This window comes from Ostrea edulis, chromosome 9 (genome assembly GCF_947568905.1).
Source record: "Ostrea edulis chromosome 9, xbOstEdul1.1, whole genome shotgun sequence".
NCBI classification, from domain to species: Eukaryota; Metazoa; Mollusca; class Bivalvia; order Ostreida; family Ostreidae; genus Ostrea; species Ostrea edulis.
In genome coordinates, this window is record NC_079172.1 from 58,417,075 (window position 1) to 58,436,867 (window position 19,793).

The 19,793-nt window shown below is 36.6% G+C and overlaps 1 protein-coding gene and 1 long non-coding RNA gene across 7 annotated transcripts in view; one reads left to right on the forward strand and one right to left on the reverse strand.

The window, feature by feature from the left end:
* Positions 1-10,920: 10,920 nt before the first annotated feature.
* Positions 10,921-19,793, forward strand: part of LOC125658065 (uncharacterized) — a 30,645-nt gene continuing 21,772 nt past the window's right edge. The window contains exons 1-2 of one of the 6 annotated variants that reach the window (XM_048889135.2): positions 17,835-18,805; positions 18,999-19,099. In XM_048889135.2, the coding sequence (XP_048745092.1) occupies positions 18,715-18,805; positions 18,999-19,099 (192 nt within the window). In that variant the 5' untranslated portion in view covers positions 17,835-18,714. Of the gene's footprint in view, positions 11,060-12,160; positions 12,310-12,559; positions 12,585-17,834; positions 18,806-18,998; positions 19,100-19,793 lie in introns of those variants that run through there. The other 5 variants (XM_048889137.2, XM_048889139.2, XM_048889140.2 and 2 more) reach the window with 5 other exon arrangements.
* Positions 14,664-15,960, reverse strand: LOC130050237 (uncharacterized). The gene is made up of 2 exons (XR_008798674.1): positions 15,791-15,960; positions 14,664-15,485 (listed from the first exon to the last, which is right to left on the reverse strand). It is a non-coding gene; the product is annotated as an uncharacterized LOC130050237 (long non-coding RNA).

The following is a 19,793-nucleotide window of genomic DNA, read 5'->3' on the forward strand; positions in this document are numbered from 1 at the left end:
GACCTAAGTCGTTAAAACAGGTAGTAACTGTTCCATCGCCAAACGCTCGGCATCAGGTGTGAATGTCACGGGTCCTCGGAGATCACCTTAAAAACGGATGACCCGTGTCACAGTAGGTGTGACACGCTAAAGAACTCTCACTGCTCAATGGCCGTAAGCGCCGAGCATAGGCCTAAATTTGAAGCCCTTCACCGGTCTTGGTAACGTTTCCATATGAGTGAAAAATTCTTGAGCGAAACGTTAAGCAAGATACAATCAATCAAATTGCGTTTTGATAATAAACCTGTGTTGTACTCTTTAGGTCAAGTGTATCCAAGAGCAGTGATTAGCTTATTTGAAAAGTTGAATGGTTGGATAAATTAGCCTTCATTTTCTCTGTAAGTAACAATGTCTATTGCACTGGATATCGAACTCAACAAACACTGTCATATTTTGTAAGGTTATCATTAATCCTTTGACTTACGTTGATAAAAGTTTTAGTCTTATACAGTGTATATGTAAGTACCTATTGCATCACACATACATATACGATCCTGAGCGGCGTTTAATTGGGTACATACTGCTGCTACTAGGGTACTAAATACTAATAATTTAATTCTTATTGTATCTTTGTCTCTGATTGGTCATATTCCAGTTGAGGTACGGAGGTTATTTTTGTGTTGGATTTACTATTAGCGACAACGTTGCATGCAAGGGTAAGCTTTCATGTAGAAGTTTTCACAGAGTTTAAAGCCACAAATTATTGCATTTTCTGATAGGCCTATTTGAAGATTTATTTTGGGTAGGCCTAAACAATGCAATTTCCCGTATTTTCTGAATATGTCGGAGATGAGCGACTTCAAAGTCAATCTCGATCTCTAAAAGGCAGCGAAATACGGATTGCATGCATAGTGTACACATATTTTCTATCATGACAAACTTCACCTTCGATACAATATTTTGATAAATAGGCTAGACTGGCTAGGCTCCGTAGAACTAAGATTAAAGATGGCGACCGTCACAGCTAGACGCTTCGTCGTTGTTGCTAAGTGAATCATTGTGCGGCTCAGTTGACTTGTATTTTTTCGAGTTTATGTACATTTTGATAAACGAAAGTTAGTATCTTTGTCTCTTGTATTACGCCTTCTTATAATCCGCTTCGCGAATTATATAGCGTAAACTGACCCAAACCAGTTATACTCGTACAACTTGCTCCAGAATTAAAGTCATTCCTTAAATATAATCGCACTGTAATTTCTTAGCGAAGTCATCCAAATCTCACAGCAAGAACTGTTGCGGATAATATCATTAAGGACTTGGTATAAACTTAATTTTGTATTCTTTATATAGGAAATACCTTCACCTTTGCATTTAAAATTTTTGACTAAAACTTAAGAGCATAGATATATATATATACGTATCGTACTTGCAAAAAAGATTTTCTAGATTTCTTTTTTATGAAAACGCTTGGCCATGTTTGTGGATAAATAAAGCTTTATTTGAAATTCTGTGGCTGTAAGTTACAAAAAGAGAGATAGATCGCACTCACAAAAAGAAATATTTCAGATCGCAAACATCGATACCAGGAGATGTGTAACACATGCAGGAAATTAAACACGCCGATTCAGGAATTTGATTAACCTCAAATGATTATATGTTAATATCTTGATTAACCTCAAATGATTATATGTTAATATCTTATGTAAGTTTAGCGTTGGGAACAAATGAAGTTATACACCCATTGTCTGATATACAATGTGATACAAAGTGGAATTCAACATGATAAATTACACAGTTAATTGTGTCTCCAATCATGTACCGAAATTAAGTGTCCAATTGATATAATGACATTGTTTTGAAGTTCAGTATAGTGAAATGGTGAATTTGTAGTCTTTTCGTTTGCAACAAAATTGAATCATCTGAAAGAATGTTGAAATATGGATTTCTTATGCATGCAATTAGCAGTGCAAATACGTTTCTACAGATAATGCTTTTTTTTTTTCATACATCTTTTGCTATCTTTAGCCATGAACATTAAATATGTGCTTATTTCAATGATTCATGAATTATCAAGTGTTATTTTGGAGATCCATGGGAAGTAACTTGTATTTACCTTCTCAAATGATGTTTTACATGTACTGTATATGGTGCAAGCGTTTTCTCTCTTTGTTGTGGATTCATGAACATTATTTTTTTTTAATCACATAGACTGTTCTCTTGGATATTTTATGAGTGCATCATTATATCCAGGTCACCATCATCATTGTTCACCGCATTAGTTTGATAGTCTCTTTATTCATTTAAACCTCGAGCTCGACAGTCTGAAACAACATGAGAGTATGAACTGTCGCTTCATGTCGACGTACTTCATAAAGCGCTTTAGTGTCATACACAATATGTCGCCGTAAAGTATTCATACCTCGCATTTTAAAGTATTCATACCTCTCATGTAGTTTCAAGAAATTCATTTTTATATTTACATTTTTCTTTCGAAATTCCCAGCTGTTCAAATAGACGTACTACATTGATGAAGATTAATACGGGCATTGTTCACATCGGTAATGTATCCATTATTATTGTATTGGCTATAATTACAATTTGTAGAGATATCAAAGGCAAAACAGTAGAAATTTAAATCATTTAATTTTACATGTTACACGTTTTTTCATTGGTTGAAAAATTATTGGAATATCGTATCCAACAAAAAAAAAAAATAAATGGCTGGAACTACTTTCTGTTGGAATATTGGGGATTGATCTGGATGCTTCGTATTTATATATAAATTAGGGAATGCTGAAAAGAAAGACTTAACAGTTCTATCAATCTATATAAATTTTTCCTTCATGTCACAAACCTAATCTCTATAGAGAAAGCGATAGGCATAGTGGAGTTTAAATCACAACTCTGATTAGGTCAGCCTACTTTTCTCTTAACTGGGGACAACTCCCAAGACCAGTTAACGTAAACCCGGGACACGGGACATGTTGAAAATGGATTAAAAACAAGTAAGTGTTGATTTCCTTGTGACAGTTTTGTGAATTACAGGTAAATGTTTGAAAACAAGTTGTCTATTGCGTAAATCCAGGCACATTTGAGTCGAAACGTCGCTCGAAGCATAAACCTCACCGACTCCTGCATTTACACGTTTTCCAGAATCAAAATATGAGGCTATGCCTCTCGACTTCTCTAAAGAGAATAGTCACAAACCCAAATACCAAATTTATACCTCAGAGATACTGCAATATCATAGCCCTTAACGACTATGGTTTCGAACTCCGGCATAATATGTTTATGAGTGGGCACCGAAACGAGGCTTCCGTACGACGTTCAACAGCTGTGACGCCTTAGGAATTCACTGATAAAACTCGAAAAACCTCTGTAACACTCGCTTGTCCACCTGGAAGCCGTGACAACCCTCAAGAGAAGCCTACCTGGCACTGTGGCACCCCACATCTTGATTATGCACGTGTCACACGCTTTCCGCTAGTACCAACATCGAACTTTGCACTTAATTCCAGTTCCACGCAACAAAATTCTTGCAATTTTCTCTCAATAGGACTTGTCTCTAACTCATCCTTTTAAAACTGCATTATTCAGTCCACAAGAAACCCGTTTGCTCAACAGTAAAAAACAGTTCGTGGAAGTCGCCATTAGGCCTAACGGATTTAGTGGGTTTTTTTTTTTAAATTGTGTATTCACAAATTACTACTCCCATCTCGAAATTACAAAGAGTGTAGTCCAAGAATAACTCGTTAATTCAACTCAAATCAAATAATGTGTTATCATATAAACTCAATGTTTTAAAATATTAAATGATAAGGAATGAATTTATTATTTTTTCGTTGGAAGGAGGTATACCACGATAAAAAAGACCGAAAACTTTTGCATCATGCGCAATGATGCAGTTTTCCGTCTCTTTTTTTTTTTCTCGTGGTATACCTCCATCCAACGAAAAAATAATAAATTCATTCCTTAAATATTTTAATATACAATTACAAGATTTCATTCGGCGTAGCTGACATTGATGGTTGATGATAATAAAACAACGAATGGCATGATGAGAAGGACTATCTTGTGTGACGGAAGTATCCTACTAGTTTCCGTAAACGTCATTTGCCGGTGTGGACGAAAGGAGACATTCATTGAATACAAAGCCAGAATACATAAGGTGAAAATTCTAGTGTATTACTTCGATGTTTAATTTTCTTTCAATACTGTGTACTAGTAACTGGTGTATCAGTCAGAAAATCAAACAATGGCGGATTCAAGAGTTTGTAGCATGAAAGGTGAAGATAACGAACAGTGGTAACAATTTTAAAATAGCGGTACCCGCATTACAATTTCTTTACAAACCACTCTTTCTATGCCACAACGGTCAAGTCTCTGTACTCAGCCGAAATGACGAACAGCGGATCTCTGGAAAACTACATCGATCACTGGCACTTCATGGGTATAAAAGAACATTAGATAATCAACTTTCTGTTGTTGGTAGTATTCTAAAATAAAAGAAAATAAACTCTTCAACTTCTACATCGACAGCTTGCGGTGCTGTTTCTTCTCCTTAGTCTTTTGTGATAAGGTCTTCCATCAGTGTGTTGGAATTCCCATGTGCACGAAGTGTGCTCCTTTGTTAGCTGACGTGTTTTATATTCTTACGAGGCAGAATTTATTCAAAAGCTTCTACATGAGTAGCAAAAAGCTCTTCTTGTGGCCTTCAACTTAACGTTTAGAACTTTCGACGACGTTTTATTTATTAACAATAATAATTTTCATTCATGTGTCGATTCGATATACTCTAATGAACCCCAAATAAAAGACATCACAGTCTTCCACATTTGCTTTATATATACGTAGATATTTTATTTAACCTATGCATATGTTAACAGCAAACTAACTACTCAACTTCATGACAAACGGGATGACTTGCGTTCTCCATCGTTAACATCCCATGTTTATGTAGTAATATTCCATTATCTCCCGCATACGGCGTTTATGGCTCTCAACTGATTCGATACGCAAGAGATTGATCTGTGTATGGTCAGTTTCAAATCGAGGAAAGCTACTGACAAATAAGTTGATGTTACAGGGGTTTCAACAGTATCGCTTAAAGTCAGCATTTCGCAAATTTTGTGGTCATTACAATGATCTAATTTACATATTGTACCACTACCACCTGTTATTGGGTATATTTCATACAAATTGATGCCGTTATTTACAAACTGATTTTGACTATGGATAACTCCGTTTACCTGATCAAGATATAGGTCTCACGGCGGGTGGGACTGGTCAGCTTGGGATGCTTACTCCTCCTAGTCACCTGATCCCACCTCTGGTATGTCCAGGGGTCCCTTTTTACCCTACTCTTAATTTTGTATTGCTCAAGGGATATCAAGCATACGACGGCGCATCAGTTATGGTATCAGAGAGTGTCGGAGATGAATCAATTCGGTAAACCAAGCGTTTGTTCCAAGCAGCAACACAAAACTGCTGTCTCCACAGATTATCTGAAAACTTAGTATCGACCTGTGTTTCTGAACTTTTTCGTTAAGGCATTGGATACAAGGTTTCAGAAAGAGGACCAGGCAGCATATTCGATATGCTCTTTGTTGTTTGTTTATCTGACCAATCTTGCACACAATGAATTCTCCAAACTGGCCTCAGAACTGCAATTTTAGGGAAATTATCTGTTTTGTCTTGGTTTATAGGAATTGGAAGAGGAACCCAAAGACGGGAAACTGTATTGTGTAAATATGAACAATGCGACTTCAGACAAGCTCTGTGATCTATTTAGTCTTTTAGCTATGTTGATTGGTACGTTTATGCTAACATGAAGTCGTCTTCACATTGGATGTGCATTGCCAATCACAACATAAAAGGCAGAAAGATTCTTCTCTGGTCTATAATTCATCAAAATCTCCATGCGCAGTATTATGCCAGGCGACGGATTAACTAGACTTGCACCTATGCATCTTTATTATTCAAAAGAAATTGACCCATAAGAATTTGTACAATCATTCATCAGGCAGGTATTGTTCTGATCAGGTCTCTTTGGCTAAATAACATCTAATACCAGAAAACACCTCCACATGACGAAAACCTAGGAATTCACGTCCGGCGTCTATTGTCTCATGGGCATATTTGAAAAAGCAAATTAAATTTGCAGTGTGTGTTGTGTAGGTATTTCATTCCCTCACCCCCCCCCCCCTGTTTTAATTATCATGTTCATAATGCGCATTTTAAGAGGGTTGGGTTTTATTTTGCAAAAGTTCGACCTCCACCCACCCCCCCCCCCAAAGATATCCTGGATCCTACTGATTTGTAAATTGATTGATTAAATGGAATATATGATTGGATGTTGTATTGGAGCTGAGGACGTGTCAGACTGCTTTAATATTTCTAAATGGTTGAGAGAACATTTTAACTTTTGTTTTACGAGCAGGCCAATATAGTAGGTAGTTGTATATTGTTGGAATCAATTCGTATATTTTTTTATTTTTTTTTTTACCCTTGTTACTCAATTTCAAGGTGTAATACATAGTCCTTTATTTTAAATGTTATCTCCCATAAATCATTGATTTCCCTATCCTGTGCTTATCTCGTTACAATATAACTGTATTCCATTCCCGATTTTATTTGTCAGTTGAATGTTGTTAACCCTGATGTCCGACCTGTACTGCATCACACTACTTTGTGATCTATAAAGTTATTTTTGAAGGAAATTCGCAGTATTTTGAAACCTCAGTACTTTCTAGTACGTGCAGTATTTGTATAGCTTTATAGGCTTTTTATTTCTATTTATTTCATTACTTCTTTCTAAATGAAGGTTGTTTTCCATTGCATTCTAATCGGGTTTGATTTTCATATAAAGTATTCCTATCGAGTTCAATATGCACAAAATCATTTTTACAAGTTAACTCATTCGTTCAATACTTCTATTTCGGGAAGAAGAAGAAATAAAACGCTTTTTCAATGATTATATTGACCAAGAATTTTAATGCTAGATCGATGTTTACTTCATTATTGTAATTTGTAAGTTTATAATATCCAATAACGAGCTCATCGGCCGGCCCAAATGGCCGTCACATCTAATGATTAGGACAGAGAAAATTCGGGCCTATATATACTTGCAATGAATTTTCGACGTTGAGTAAACTCCCATATTCATATCGACTGTCAATTGATCTTGCAAAATCACATCTTGTTGACCTGAGCTTATGGACTTATGCGCCTAATTGATCGGAAATTAGTACATTTATACCTAATGTATTATACCCAGGCGCGGATCCAGAAATTTTGTCCAGGAGAGGGGGGGGGGGGGGGGGTCGAACCTTATATAATAACAGTCAACTCATTTTTCTTATAAATCGTTATATTGTAATTTTTTTTATCTTTGCAAATTCCAAAGTTCGGACCGACCCCCCCCCCCTTCTAGATCCGCGCATGATACCTAATGTACATGTATAGCAAAATTGCTACAGTATTATATGAGGATCAGCTAATATTGATTCCAGACAGTTAAATGGATTTCAATGTATCGTTAACAAACAGGGGTTATTTTTATAAAGTGTAGCAAACTTAAGTTTAATGTTTAATTATTTACTTCATGCGAATACTGAAATAGTTCATCATTTTATAATAGATTAGGATTTTATGTAGTGCGATGTTGTTCGAATTTGATTTTGAAAACATATATCAAATTGATGCTAAATAAGGATTTTCATAACGGATATCACTACCTTGCTATTAAATAGACATTTTCGAAGATATTTTTTTTAAAATTTGCTATTGAGCAATCTTCATTACACTGACAGATATTTGTTCGGGTTGTTACCTTAACTCTCGGTCGATGCTATTCCAGGTGCAAATACATAAGGGGGATTGCGAGTTCGATGCCCCCCTCACCCACCCCATTCCCCGAGCTTGTTAGAAAATAAATGCAAGTGTATGTCTACTTTCATGCACTTCCAGACGAAGGCGATCTTTGTTTAGGTCTGTCGTGCAGTGAAGATTGCTCATGGAAAGAGCATTTTTGCAAAAATCCCTATTCAATAGTTAGGTGGTGATATCCTGAGATTTTAAGTAGTAGGCCTAATCCTTATGAACTCAGTAGCAATGACGTATTTCCGAAGAGCAAATTAAAACAACATCGAACGGTATAGAATCCTAATATGCAAGTTTTGAACACGATATCGATGATTAAATATTGCAGCATTCGCTTATAGACCTAGTGAATAATTGTACATTGAAGTTTGCTACATTTTTAAGGTAACGATACATTAAAATCCATTCAAAAGCCTAGAAGTCGTCATGATAAGCTGATTACGATCAGTTGATGACAAGCTTACACATATTTTCAAAGGACATAACAATTTTTCTGTCATAGCAAGTAAAGTGACATGATTGATTTTCACCTTGTCCGTGCATGCTAAGCTTACCCTAAGGCAATGATAGGGGTTGCCATGTTTCGCAGTACAGGAGTCTCGGCATGCGCGGTTGCTATTTTTGTGAAAGCAAAAAAAAAAAAAAAAAAAAAAAAAATCCAAAGGTTTTGTATTTTCTGTCGCACAAAACAAATAATATAAATATTATCCTCTGCCATCTCATCTTTTGCACAATGGCGTCAAAACAAATTCCATGACGTCACAATTATCGACTTGTCATAGCTATGATCGATGTTGCCTTTCGTTGCCTTGGCCAATAATAATCATAATCTAAGATCAATGAGATGTGAGAATTTCCGAAATCATAAAGGACGATTGATCGGATTGTAGGATCAAATTTTTATTCGACGTCGAAAATTTCTTGGATGAATGTGAAGACTCGAATTTTAACTGTCCTAATCTTCAGAGATCACTTCGCGAGTGTCTTCGGACTGCTCGTTAAACTCGTTATAATTCATGTGCGCATCCTTTACCCACCCAAGCATTCAAAAGAATACTGAACGCACCCAAGCATTCAATAAACTACTGAACGCACCTCCATCATCCGGATGTCTTGATTTTCTAGAAATACCAAAGTAGTACTGCAATTTGTTTTAAAAAATTACTATAAACAAGAAATGTTTTAGAAACATATATGTCCCCATGTGGCAATATTAAAAAGGTAGAATGTCTATAATGATAGTGAGAAATATGGGTTATCTACTAGTAAGGGGCAACCACTATACTTAGTTGATCTTTCAATATACTGAACATACATTTCCAAATAACCAGCCATTTGGGCCATGACATTTGACCTTGTGAATTGAAAACTAATGGAAGTGTCCTCTACTCTTTAGCGGGTCCCAGTGTACCAAGGTTGATACATGTCAAGCAAATGATTTTTAAGATGTTGAGCGGACAATATCTTCTTATGGCAAGTAGTATGACCCTAGGCCTTGTGACCTGAAAAATCAATAGGAGTCATCTACTTATTAGAATATACCAGGGTACCAAGTTTGATGTCTGTCAAGCAAAGGGTTCTTAAGATATTGAGCAGATAATAGCTTCCTCATAGCAGATTGACCTTTGACTTTGTGACTTCAGAATCGATAGAAGACATCGTCTCCTTAAGGTGTACCGAGTGTGATGTCTGCCAAGCAAAGGATTCTTAAGATATCGAGCAAATAATATCTTATTATGTCCAGTTTGACCCTTGACATCTGGAAATCAATAGGGGGCATCTACTTCTTATGGGTAACTAGTGAACTAAGTTTGATGTCTGTCAAGCAAAGGGTTCTTATGATATTGATGGGACAATGTCTCCCTATGTCCAGAGTAGATTGACCCCTTACCTTTGACCTTGTGATTTAAAAATCAACAGAGGTCATCTACTCTTTAGGAGAAACCAGGATAACAAGTTTGATTTCTGTCAAGCAAAGGGTATTATATATAAGATATTAAGCAGACAACACGTGGTCTACTGACCGACCGACTCACCCCAAAAAGGCACAATCAAGTTGTTTCGCGAGGGCGCATGCATGATGTACTACACTGTACTTTTATTGCATGATCTAAACCTGCTGGTCACTTTAAAAAAAAAAAAAAAAAAATACTTGTATCTGTTTTGACCAATATTGGTTTAAGGTGCTTTACTGTTCAGCTCGGGTGTATAACAGTCTCACCATCAACCTCTCCACTCTCATCTGTCCCTTATATTTGGATTTCTTTCTTCTTGTATGTTTTTATTCGGACATAAAGTCGGGGATACTTGTTAGGAAATATTTATTGTTAACCCATAAACTTTGTTACTTTATTAGATTACTAAACGTGAGTTTTATTTGATATTATGAAGTGGCCAAAGGCGGGTAAATAAAACTATAAATAACAAGAGTATGATTCTGATAACTGTATCTCTTTATGTTCACACAGGCAATGCGCTATACATGCAAGCATGATTGCACACTATAAACTAAACTACTTTCACTTTTCGGTGTGCATATCTTTTACAGTAATTCTACTTCCGCCACCGTATATGAAAGGCAAGTACACATTTTGTCAATTTTTGAAATCCCAAGATTGACAATGCATGATGGACAGATGATTAGCATATCTCTCCGGAAGAAATACACAGCATCTTTCTAGGGTATTACCGCTGTAGTTTGATGTACCGTTTTGGGGTACGGAATAAGTCCATGATGCAAGCTTTAATTGTCTTATCTACGTACCGCGCTACATCGCCGAGGTGGAGATAATTCATTTATGGGGTACCCGGCGATACGGTATTTCGTAGCAAGGCATTAGATTTAAGTGTCTGTTAGAATCATAAATTCAAAAACAGACTCCAATATTGAATTTTGTTTAAGGCTGGGTAATTATACGGGGTTGTAAATGGCAGACCGTCCTTAACCGCCTGATGATCTCGACAATACAAATATGCCATACAAAAATGCAGGGCAATGTAATCCCTCAAATTGACAAATATTTCACCTAAGGTCTGCGCTGTCGTAGTGTACCGCCAACATACAACGTGCTCTAAATTTAGCAACATTTGTGATATATTTTCTTCCAGTATGAATGAACATATGTAATATTGTGTGCAGTTTTGCTGGAGTTAATCTGGGCTAGCGTTGGCTATTATGTGGTTACGTTGGACCGTACAGGTAAGAAGTCCACATCACTTAACCAGGTGTATCAAATTTAAGAAGGTATTATTCATTATAATGAGGTGTAAATACCTCAAACAATGCGATTTTCTCCCAGTTCTTTAATGTCTATGTACTACATATGTCAATGGAGACAGGTTGATGGGTGACATTATTGCGGGGCATTGCTGAACATCTTGTTTATACATCGCACGTGGAATTGTGATTATCTCTGATTGATCGACATTGATGCACGTGGAATTGTGATTATCTCGGATTGATGGACATTGATCAGTGACTTTGTTTCTAGCCAAAGTGGATTTTCACGATTTAAAATCTCCAGAGGAGATTTTGCACAAATTCATTTGGATTCATTTACCGTCCATAGGAGGTATTGGGCGAGTGAAATACCAAGTAGGTTTTACTCTACTGCATATACATCACAGTTACAATTGTAATACACGTACATTTTATTGACATCACACAATATGTGAGTGACAATGCGGAAGTCGGCATCGACAAAATGTGCATCCACAGCAGTATAGAAGTTGTCATTGTTCATATGACATCGAGTTTAAATAATGTAGAAAATTAGATCAGTGCAGTCATTTTGTGTGTGTGTATTGGTTGATGCGACCAGTTGTAGTCGTAATTTGAAGTGTTCTCTGCGCTATATACATGTATATTTAGAGTTTTTTCATAAAAGGGAGTGGGTTCTCTGATTACTTTAACCTAGATAAAACGATCTGAAAGGATTTGTTCTTACAAAGAAGTGTTGGCTTATTTATTGCAGCTCCTTAAAGTTTTGGCCAGGAATTCAATCAAACAAAGATCGCATTACACGGATCAATCTGATAGGCTTCATACATGTGTATTTTGTCAATACGTAGAGTAATTGACATATAAACAATTATAGTTTCCTGAAGGTTAACTAACGTCTGAATTGTGGGCGTGTTTTTCTGTCAAAGTACCTGAGATTTTTTTTTTTATATGTAATAATGTTCCATTCACAGCTGTAATCGGAGACTTTTGTAATAAAGAAGAAAAAACCGGTATATGTGACGGGCGGAGATCTAGGAATTTGATATTTATCTGTTGATGTAATGAGGACACTGTGTTTGCACAGACTCTTCAGATGTAAAATAGTTTACCTGTTTGCTTCGCACCACATACCACATTAAGGCGGCAATCCTCCAGAAAAAGCGGGGATTTTATTGATATCTTTTTACGGAATTCATACTTTTTTCTCTGCCTGGTGATCTTAACAGGTAGGTCTTTCTTCAGCTTTCTGTTCTTCAAATGCACATGGTTGTTGTGTGTATGGTGGTAATTTGACCGTTTTGGTTTTATAGTCTGTGGACCTGGTAGCTGGGTCAGAGGATATCATAGATTACTGGTGGTAGAAATAACAATAAGATCTGATACATAAAAAGCGTGAATTTTCCACTCCATTAATCTGTGGATAGGCTCTTTAAACATTAGCCGGATTTTCTGCCTTTTCGGTATGTTTACATTCTGTTAAAAATTCTTTTGGAGTTCACAAGTAAGTCGTTGTAAGCATTATTGTTTGAATTTAGAAACTACAATGATTCCAATGAAAACTCGATCCTACAAAAATGCATCGATATTCATATACATTTTAATTATATGAACAAGCGGGAGCATAAAAGTGTCACTTTTATTATCGAAATTTTGTTAATTGTAAAAATAACAAAGAGAGCATTATATTTATGTGGTTTCTTCAGTTTATCTCATTCCCAAATGTCAGATCAAAGCGAAATTATATTTTCATAAATTCATGGAAATTGGATTGCCAGGGTTGACGTTTTTTAAGTTCACCGATTGAGGTCGAGCTGTCTTTAGTATGCTTCTAAGTATTAGTGCTAGGTTTTGTTGATCATAAACACCTCTATTCTGTGTGCCTACACCAGGTGAGTTAGATGCGATTGATGATAATGTCTTTACAGTTAAAATTTATTTACGCTTGACTTAAGAAGCTGTCATCCATGAAACTGCAAACATTGAGTGTTAAAAGCTACACAATGTTATTGAATATCTTACTGTACATTTCAATATTTCTGAAATATCACATGGCTGTAGTAATTGCCCCCACCCCACCCCAAAAATAGAGAAAAGACAACGGCATATTCTTGGATACTTTATCATACATTTCAATATTTAATGATTACATAGTTAATTGTAATACACTAAGTATTATCTATTCATGTTCAAAATGTCTCATGTTATGAACATTGTTTGAGCTCATACTAATAGTGCATACTAGTGTTCTGGCTTCAAATTCATTTCTTCTTTTCTTTTTATTATTATCATTTTTATAAACATTGCACTTTGAAATTTGTCATATGTAATATTAAAATCATGTATGCTCTGTGTCCAAGAATAGAATAGATAAATCATATGATAGTACATAACTAAATATTATATGGCTGTAGTTGCTGCCTCTACCACTGTCCACTCACACCCACCCACCCTCAAAAACAGAACGCAACACAATAAGAAAAGAACAAAAGTGGGACCATCATGAATGTCACGTGAACATAAATATACCAAATGATGAACATAAATTCTTTGTTGCGAAGAGAATTATTGCTCATTATCATTTCATACACAAGTCATATAGACACAATGTAGGAACCAGTTTAGTAATACACCAGTCATATAGACACAATGTAGGAACCAATTTAGTAATACACCAGTCATATAGACACAATGTAGGAACCAATTTAGTAATACACTAGTCATATAGACACAATGTAGGAACCAATTTAGTAATACACAAGTCATATAGACACAATGTAGGAACCAATTTAGTAATACACCAGTCATATAGACACAATGTAGGAACCAATTTAGTAATACACCAGTCATATAGACACAATGTAGGAACCAATTTAGTAATACACCAGTCATATAGACACAATGTAGGAACCAATTTAGTAATACACCAGTCATATAGACACAATGTAGGAACCAATTTAGTAATACACCAGTCATATAGACACAATGTAGGAACCAATTTAGTAATACACAAGTCATATAGACACAATGTAGGAACCAATTTAGTAATACACCAGTCATATAGACACAATGTAGGAACCAATTTAGTAATACACCAGTCATATAGACACAATGTAGGAACCAATTTAGTAATACACCAGTCATATAGACACAATGTAGGAACCAATTTAGTAATACACCAGTCATATAGACACAATGTAGGAACCAATTTAGTAATACACCAGTCATATAGACACAATGTAGGAACCAATTTAGTAATACACCAGTCATATAGACACAATGTAGGAACCAATTTAGTAGTACACAAGTCATATAGACACAATGTAGGAACCAATTTAGTAATACACCAGTCATATAGACACAATGTAGGAACCAATTTAGTAATAAGTGCAGTCTGTTACAATGCTGTTTCAGACACATATCGTTTTAGTCCAAAAATCCGTAATCTACCATTCAGAATCGCAAAAATCCTTAACCATCCACTCTCGAACTTTATCTCACTCCCACAAGTGTCATCCCCACCCACCCCCAATTTTACTAAGTGTATCTTGCAACTCTCTCTTTCTCTCTTTCTCTCTCTCTCTCTGAGACAAGTTTGCATGCAGACCTTGAAGTGTATTTTCAATCTTTTTATTGCTTGCAACAATTTTATCACGGCATACTGCTGTAATGGCCTCATTGGAATTTTTATCTCATTGAAAGTCAACTGTATTCAATGAACCTTTGTAAAAATAACTATCTACAGCAAAATGTAAATTGTAATTGATGGCGTTCTTTGAGTTGGAATGAAATGAACCCCATTCACAATAATTAATCTACAGAATAGAAAATGAATCACCTCTTAATTCTGCCAGAAAATTCAATCGTTATCAAACAAAACTACTTTTCATTTCAAAATGAAAGTTAGCGTGCATTGTGTTTGTGGTGACTTTGAATCGGAATACTTTCCTCACAAAAACATTTCTGTTTTAACATGTATCACTATAACACTGTATCATATTCTCGGATAAATCTACCAATTCTCAAGTGGAACATCAAGTCAGAGCGACATGGCCGTCGATTTCATTTACTCAGTTTATCATATAAACATGTCAGATTAACACATACATCATACACATTTCATGACAATATGGTTGTTATGAAGGTAGATCTAAAGTCCACAGGCATTTGGTTATTTCATGGCACCGGTACTTGAGGATGGGCAACCACTTTGCATAATCATTTTTCCTTCATGGACATGTGAAAATATCGGTTGGCGATATGGTACTCAAGTGTTCGTCATGTCTCAGTAGTTTAATTCCAATTCAATGTAGGAAATGATTCACACCTTAAGCAAGGGATTTTTCTCCACTCCTGGTCAAAATCCGTGACGAAGCATTTTCTTTCGTGTCTAATCGACTGAATTCTACGGAAGCACATAATTACAAATGATAATATAACAATATCTACAATATTGAATACTTGTACATGTACAAAACATATTCAATAAAATTCAAATCTTATATTGTAATAAAAACAAAATCATTTGATATGACACTAAATTACGAAATAAAATACTTTAAGCAACTTTCGAAAAAGAAATATTGAAAAATGCCAGTTGATATGAAAACCTCTAAAACTTCCTAGAAGACCAAAAGATCCGCTAGGTTAGTTACTAAACACTCGTGTATACACGCACATAATGCTACACTTCTCAGACATTTAACCTACCGAGTTGAATCTTAACCCGAATACATTCTGCTCCAACTGGTACGCTGAACCACGGGTCGATTGATCCCCCAGAATGCATTCTGCTCCAACTGGTACACTGAACCACGGGTCGAACGATCCCCCAGAATGCATTCTGCTCCAACTGGTACACTGAACCACGGGTCGAACGATCCCCCAGAATGCATTCTGCTCCAACTGGTACACTGAACCACGGGTTGAACGATCCCCCAGAATGCATTCTGCTCCAACTGGTACACTGAACCACGGGTCGAACGATCCCCCAGAATGCATTCTGCTCCAACTGGTACACTGAACCACGGGTCGAACGATCCCCCAGAATGCATTCTGCTCCAACTGGTACGCTGAACCACGGGTCAATTGATCCCCCAGAATGCATTGCCAACAAGAAAGTGGCCCAACGTCCTGGGACCGGTTCTGGAATCAGTTACCCTCTTCACAAAAATCTTACGATTAAGATCAAAAATTAAAAAAAACCAAATAATTCTTTTATATCTCATCAATCATGCATTTTTTAATATACATGTATATACATCTCACCAGCATCCTTTGGTCTGGTGGTTTAGGGTCATTACGTCGCACCGGGTTCCATCCCAGGCGAAGACACGTTACGTCACGCTTTTTTCCCCCGTTACATTTGACCACATCTCTGCTATGTCCAGGGGTCCGTATTTGTCCTACTCTTAATGTTGTATCATTTACAGAAGTAATGAGATCACTGATCATTACATGTATCTTCACGTTTTCATCTCTCAGGTTTTTAATGCATTGTACATTCAGATTTGCCAGTATTGTAATTCCTTAATGTTGCCAAAGTAAACCCCAACAAGATTCACGATAACAATTGCTATTTCAGAACAAGGGTTAACAAATTCTGGTATTATTAAAATCTGATTGACTAAAAAGAACACACCACCTAAATGAATGAAAGTTTGAACGAAAAAATTGAAGCTACATGACTGTACATCTCATAGATTTGCCGATTTAAAGTTGACAGGATAGATGCTCTTCAGTGTTGCCAACAGGATATAGAAAGATTGTCCTGTGTACAATTTCCCCAAAATTATTATTGGAGACCATTGATAAAATTAGGCTGCAGACAGAGCTGATTAAGATCGTAGCAGGTAGCCTTGGCAGCTAGGTTTGATGTAGAGGTCTATCGAACGTAGCAGGTAGCCTGGCAGCTATAGGCTAGATGTAGAGGTCTATTGAACGTAGCGGGTAGCCTGGCAGCTATAGGCTAGATGTAGAGGTCTATTGAACGTAGCGGGTAGCCTGGCAGCTATAAACTAGATGTAGAGGTCTATTGAACGTAGCGGGTAGCCTGGCAGCTATAGACTAGATGTAGAGGTCTATTGAACGTAGCAGGTAGCCTGGCAGCTATAGGCTAGATGTAGAGGTCTATTGAACGTAGCGGGTAGCCTGGCAGCTATAGACTAGATGTAGAGGTCTATTGAACGTAGCGGGTAGCCTGGCAGCTATAGACTAGATGTAGAGGTCTATTGAACGTAGCGGGTAGCCTGGCAGCTATAGACTAGATGTAGAGGTCTATTGAACGTAGCGGGTAGTCTGGCAGCTATAGACTAGATGTAGAGGTATATTGAACGTAGCGGGTAGCCTGGCAGCTATAGACTAGATGTAGAGGTCTATTGAACGTAGCGGGTAGCCTGGCAGCTATAGACTAGATGTAGAGGTCTATTGAACGTAGCAGGTAGCCTGGCAGCTATAGGCTAGATGTAGAGGTCTATTAAACGCACTGAATGAATTCACACTTGTTATCCCTATACATAGTGCTAGCGTAGCTATTCGTTTAACTTCGTAGTGTTACCCAGCACTATGTAGTCGCTACGATCTTGAACGCAGCCCAGACTCTCGCTCGTTGGAGTTTACGGAAACAGCCGAGAGTCTGGTTAAACGAGACTTGTTTTTATCTCGTTGTTTTTTATTTAGTTATTTTAATTTTCATTTAGCAATGTTTTATGTAATTAATTTCGTTTCTGAAGTTACTGATTTCGTTTTATATCTTTTTATTGTTTTATATTTTAGATTGTTAAGCTCTTAATTAGATGATTTCGTTCGTCATAAATTCAAAGGTTTTCTTTTTAATACTTAGTTTGCACCTATGGGTTTCCGTACGATCCCTCTCGCTAACGCTCCGGATTAATGCATTAGTGCTCGTCATTGTCATTTACGGTCACCATTTCGTTTGATGACCATTGCAACAAAAATGCCATTGTTTTGTTCTAGAATTGCGATGATACGCACTGCAAACTGTAATACGAAGAACTAAGTTATGTAACCAGTTTAAAGGTAATGTAAACAGGTATAACCTGTTTAAAGAAATCCATTTAATGAATTAGAACGTGCACAGGGGGTAACACATTAACCAGGTAAACATCATTTGCAAAAGCAGGCAATCGCAAGAAATCAAAATGAGTTTTAGCAAGGATGTGACCTTCCTGAAATAATATTTAAATAAAATTTTGAACAATGATGTTGTTGAATTCTGCATTAAGCAGCTGTGAAGTACTTTTCATTTACATACGCTCGATCAATACAAACTTCAACACCTAATAGAATATTTTCATGCATCAAATACGATGGCAGTAAATATCCTTATGCGTAAACTAGTAAGGACAACAAAGAAAAAGTATTAAGATATGTAGACAAAGTATTCTTAGTACATCGAAAGTAATTCTAAAGCATTTGGGTATGGGGGAGCTTTATTTTAGCAACAGATAATAGATTGAATATTTTATATTTGCTAATCGTTTATCAAAAATCCGGTGTATACCTGAAGCTATAAACTCGTCGCGGAGGTGGAGCAAGTAGGCGTTCAAACAGAAGCATTCGGAGACCGGCAAAGCCGACAGACTTCCGGGAGCGTTACTGACGGCAAGACAATAATGGACGCTTTCAAAAACAAGGATTTCTATTTCATTGGACTCGAGTGTGTGTCGGATTATTCAGTTTACCTAGCATGTTTGTGTTTTACTGGTACTTTAAACTATCATTTTGTTTAGTAATCAAATTCGCTTACAAGTTTTTAATTAGAACATTTTATATCGATTTTGAAAAGAATGTAATTCAAAGTTAATCGTATTATCACCGGACTTTGTACTCTGCTATGTATAAGTTCTATCTCTAGAGCTGCTTAGGATAGACTTTTTCGGAATCGTTTCGTTCGCAGGCTTCTTCGTCATGTTGACTGTCGTTATCATCTGGTTTTACTGCCGGAATGCATTGCGCTTTTCCCTGAATTGGAAACGTGATCAGCCTAAAGTAAAACAGGTTAGTCTATAGCACCCACTGTCTGCTACGTGTCCTAGTATATGTTGACTGTTAAGTAAAACATGTAAAATAAAATCCGCAATGCGGAAATTGTAGATTTTAATAAGCAAAAGTAAAGATTGGGCTATTTCCATTGATGCATACTGCATACAGTATTGGTTTAAAACATGCACATCCGATCACTTTTTAGTTCAGTTACTCGCTCTGATCATAGACAGGCCTTACAACAGGTGCCCGTTTCTCCACTTTCCGTCTGGGTTCGATCCTCGCTATCAACAGTGATTGTGTGGTAGAAGGTGTGGTAGCCCACTTCGACGCGTGTTTTTCCTCCAAGCTTCCCGGTTTTCTGTCACACGAAAAACATCACCATACAAATATGTAAAAACGGTTTAACCCAAATAAAAGCCCTCCTAACACCCCCGGACCCCACCTATTGGAAATAAACTCTCAAGCTTCCATGAGTTTTCCTGATATTTACCATCTACGGCAAATAAAGAATTCAAAGAATAAAAACACAGTGGGTAAAGCAGGCATACTATATGTAGCTTCAGATAGCAATGGCGGATCCAGGAATATTCCCAAGGGGTTGCGACCCAAGTTTGTACTTTTTCCAACCAAGAAATGGGTTGAAAACTCCAAAATGATCCAAACGGGACATTTTTGTATAAAATATATTCAGCTCAAGATCCGCCAT